The sequence below is a fragment of the Sabethes cyaneus genome, chromosome 3 (assembly GCF_943734655.1).
Source record: "Sabethes cyaneus chromosome 3, idSabCyanKW18_F2, whole genome shotgun sequence".
Taxonomy (NCBI): Eukaryota; Metazoa; Arthropoda; class Insecta; order Diptera; family Culicidae; genus Sabethes; species Sabethes cyaneus.
This window is the reverse complement of record NC_071355.1, coordinates 80,684,037-80,686,441: the sequence shown is the minus strand read 5'-3', so window position 1 is coordinate 80,686,441 and position 2,405 is coordinate 80,684,037. Positions and strand designations below refer to the sequence as shown.

Sequence of the window (2,405 nt, the reverse complement as noted above, 5' to 3'; positions counted from 1 at the left end):
AGTTGCAAGAAGTTGTTTATTTCACGTATTTATGCGAATGGTCCATTTGATAAATGTTACCCCGTTTTTCGGTATTTAGTATTTATGTATTTAGAATTTAGTAAAGTCAACTTTTTTATTACTGTAGGCTAATTAGTACTTAAAAGCAAAAAAGCCTATAAAAACCAGAACAAATACAAATACAAATCTATAATTGACTTAAAATAATCTATATTGAATTGTTCATTTTACATATGGGGAGGATGTGGCATCCTGGAATAATATATTAGAGGATTTCTGGATTCTGTAATGTGTAATGTGTGTTGCTTGTCATGTGTTCGGCAGTACCTGGCCAGCGGACCTCACTTAACCCCAGTAATTAAAAAGCTTCAGGCAGCTAGCTTTCCTTGTAAGTTGAGCCGGCTTACCCTACTGAGTAAAGGTCAGTATTTTGTTTGGGATCGTTACCAATAATCCAGATCGCTTTCTTCTTTATTTTTGCTTATGGTTGTTAGCCTAAAGTCCATATCCCGCTGATGGGGCTGCCATCTTAGAGTGGGTGGGAGCCGCTGTTCTCCTTTAATTCCCTGTCTGCGTACAACAACCAAGGTTGTGTACTTCGGACGGCCCCACGTGGAGGTAGCGACACGAAAGATTTTCAGCTTGGGTGTTCAATTTCACAAATTGGGTTGATTGGAAATTTTAGATTTCCAACTAAATATTTACAATGAACTATTCTTGGAATTTGGTACAATATCGAGTTTACCGAAATTATATGAAATTACTCAGAAGCATGCATAGCCCTAATTTATGTTGCTGCAATTGAATACGTCACCAAATATAAATCAGGTACAGCTTTAAAGTCCGCATCACGTCGTAGGTCGCATTTCCTCAAGTGCATTATGAGTCACTTTTAATATTTCGAGTGTATTAAATTGTGATTTTGGATTGCTATTTTTCACTACAATCACTAGAATGATACAATTTTATTGAAGAAAAATGCAACAACTTAAAGCAAAAAACCTAACCTAGCTAGAAAATCACTTCACTAAGACAACTGTAATTTTTATAAATTCATGCAAGCGAGAGATTATCAATTTATAGCTCATCTAGACGAATGCAGTTCTATTCATCGAGCTCACGGCCAATAGAATAATAATTGAGATAATTTTTTCACAACTTAAAAAAATTGTTTGAATTAAACCAGTGTTTCCCGAAGCTTTCCTCAGCCGCCTTTCGATCTGGCATAAAAGCTCGCGAAGAGTCCATTGAATCTGCTATGGTTCCAGTTTAACTAGCCAGGCGGAAGACGACGGACTTTGAAGTGATTTCATTCGTAAAATTAGGTAGGTACTGCATTGAAGACAGCTTGACGAGTGCTTGTCGCCGTGATCCGCAGTCACACACATTTGTCAAAAAAAAAACTCACACGGCACGGCATGCAAAACTTTGCGGTTCTAATAGCCGTACTGCTGATATCCGCCACCGATAGTATTTCTAACATCGGAGTCGTCACACGGTGGAATTACGTTGCTGGAACCGGGCTGATGTAGCGGAATTGTCGGATAAGGATGCGATACCGACGATGTCCACTGAAGAGGGAATCCCGCTTGCTGGTATTGATAGCTTGGCATGTTGTATGGGTTTGGGTAGAGTGACAGTGAGTGCGGTTCAATCACCGGCGCTGTTGGCAGCTGATGGTAGTACGGATAGTAAGGCAATGGTTGTTGCTGTTGATGCTGTTGAATGCGCGGCTGAACGGTTTGCACGGAGGGTGGCAATCTTTTACTAATTGGATCGACTACAGTGGTTTTAACGAGTGGCTTCATTGTTACTGTCATCCAGATCGGATCCACTACCTGAGGAAGCTCCGTTCGCTGGAAAGCTGGATCCGGAGCAAAATATCCGTCGTCCTCTGGTTTTATCAAATGCTATAGTGAAACGAATACCAAATCAACAGATGCAGCGATTTTCAGTTTGCAATGGCTTACCACTGTTGGTGCGGCTAAGGCACAGGAAACCACCGTCCAGTAAGCAAACAACCCGACCAACGAAAACATCCTTACCGCATCGAACCTAATCTCTGACTGGAGTATAATTGGCCGATGGCCGTGCAAACCGCGCCAATAAATGATATTTATTTATAATTTAAAAGTCATCGGTTCACACGATCCAGCTTCCAATAGCCACTACGTCAGTGAAAATATTATCATACCTTGACATGCATCGCAATAAGCAGTTAGTGTGTCAAGTTAATCACAGCACAGCGTGGCACCGCGGGAAGTCAGATCTGGCTGCACGTGATTCGGAATTCTGATAATCGCTAATTCGTCTGCTCGATTGTGTATTCGCCCAACGGATATGGGGAAAATCTTACTATCAATCGGGAAACCGGGCTTTGTTATACTTACTGATTTAGAACAATC

At 41.0% G+C, this 2,405-nt stretch overlaps 1 protein-coding gene across 1 annotated transcript; it reads right to left on the bottom strand.

Annotated features, from left to right (window-relative positions):
- Positions 1-243: 243 nt before the first annotated feature.
- On the bottom strand, positions 244-2,054 carry LOC128743316 (uncharacterized). The gene is made up of 2 exons (XM_053839869.1): positions 1,971-2,054; positions 244-1,910 (listed from the first exon to the last, which is right to left on the bottom strand). Exons 1-2 carry the CDS (start codon positions 2,037-2,039, stop codon positions 1,437-1,439), a joined length of 543 nt encoding a protein of 180 aa, XP_053695844.1. The 5' UTR covers positions 2,040-2,054; the 3' UTR covers positions 244-1,436.
- Between the last annotated feature and the right edge of the window lie 351 nt (positions 2,055-2,405).

What these genes read in the sequence shown, in the direction of transcription:
- LOC128743316 (XM_053839869.1), bottom strand. Translation starts at nt 2,039, where the DNA reads ATGTTTTCGTTGGTCGGGTTGTTTGCTTACTGGACGGTGGTTTCCTGT. An exon ending in CCTTAGCCGCACCAACAGTG is followed by an intron (nt 1,911 to 1,970) that starts GTAAGCCATTGC and finishes GTTTCACTATAG; the next exon opens with CATTTGATAAAACCAGAGGA.